General features: G+C 48.1%; 1 protein-coding gene across 1 annotated transcript in view; it reads left to right on the forward strand.

Moving 5' to 3' along the window:
* The window catches only part of DDX25 (DEAD-box helicase 25), a 17,858-nt gene extending 17,445 nt beyond the window's left edge, over positions 1-413 (forward strand). The window contains exon 12 of the mRNA XM_087703777.1: positions 270-413. Coding sequence (XP_087559903.1) covers positions 270-331 — 62 coding nt within the window. The 3' untranslated portion in view covers positions 332-413. The remainder of the gene's footprint in view (positions 1-269) is intronic.
* Positions 414-969: the final 556 nt, after the last annotated feature.

Here is a 969-nt window from a genome sequence, read left to right on the forward strand (position 1 = left end):
TGGTTTTCTGATCACAAAGCGGGAATCACAAGATCCCCCAGGACACTGCAACCGTCATAAATGGGAGTCATTTGTCAAGCATCCGAAGGTAAATCATGTGACCGAGGGGATAAGTGTCATTAAGTGTGAAAAATGGCGACAAGTCACTTTTTTCAGTGCCGTTGTAACTTTGAACTGTCACTAAGTCAAGCACGACCTGTACCCACTGCAATTCAGTGGCTTAGGTGCCTTTCCAAAAAGTCAACTGCAAATTTATTTCTTCTTTTCAGAGATTGTGATCCAACGCCTTGATCCAGAGGATATGGAAGCCCTAGAAAAAATAGAAGACTGAAGCCGTATCATTTTATACAAGAGACTTTGCCCGTTTTGCCCATTTTGCTTGGTCAAATTAAAGGAAAATTGTCTTGTTCCTGTATTTTTCTTCTGCAAACTGCTGTGGTGGTACCAGGGGTGGGTTTCAACCGGTTCGTGGCGGTCCCTGCAAACCGGTTGGTCGGCGAACCCGGAAGTAAGTAACTTCCGGGAACGGCGAAGGGCGCACCCGCCTGCCCGCGGTCCTTACCTGGTTTTGATGAGTTCTGCGCTTCCACGCATGCGCAGGACGCATACAGCGCCTGCACGATCCTCCAGGAGCAGCTGGAGCATCGCACAGACGCTAGTACGCATGCGTGCACCGCATGCGTGCACGAGGACACCGCCGGCCCCGTTCCAACCGAACCGGTTGGAACAGGGCGAGAAACCCACCCCTGGGTGGTACATAGAATTGTTCACATGATTGGCCGGAAGAGCCCTGATCTTAACAAACCATTAATCTCCAAAATCCCTTATTCATCTACCTAGATGCACTGATCCATTTTTTAACGCTGATGTGACTACCAGTATACAATCATTTGGGGTCTTTTTTTCCTGAGATAATGGAGGAACTTGGTGATCCACACTATAAAGTTGTTTTTGCTTCAATGCCTTAGT

This window comes from Thamnophis sirtalis, unplaced genomic scaffold (genome assembly GCF_051295495.1).
Source record: "Thamnophis sirtalis isolate CommonGarterSnake01/CBP01778 unplaced genomic scaffold, rThaSir2_p1.2 scaffold_2, whole genome shotgun sequence".
Classification (NCBI taxonomy): Eukaryota; Metazoa; Chordata; class Lepidosauria; order Squamata; family Natricidae; genus Thamnophis; species Thamnophis sirtalis.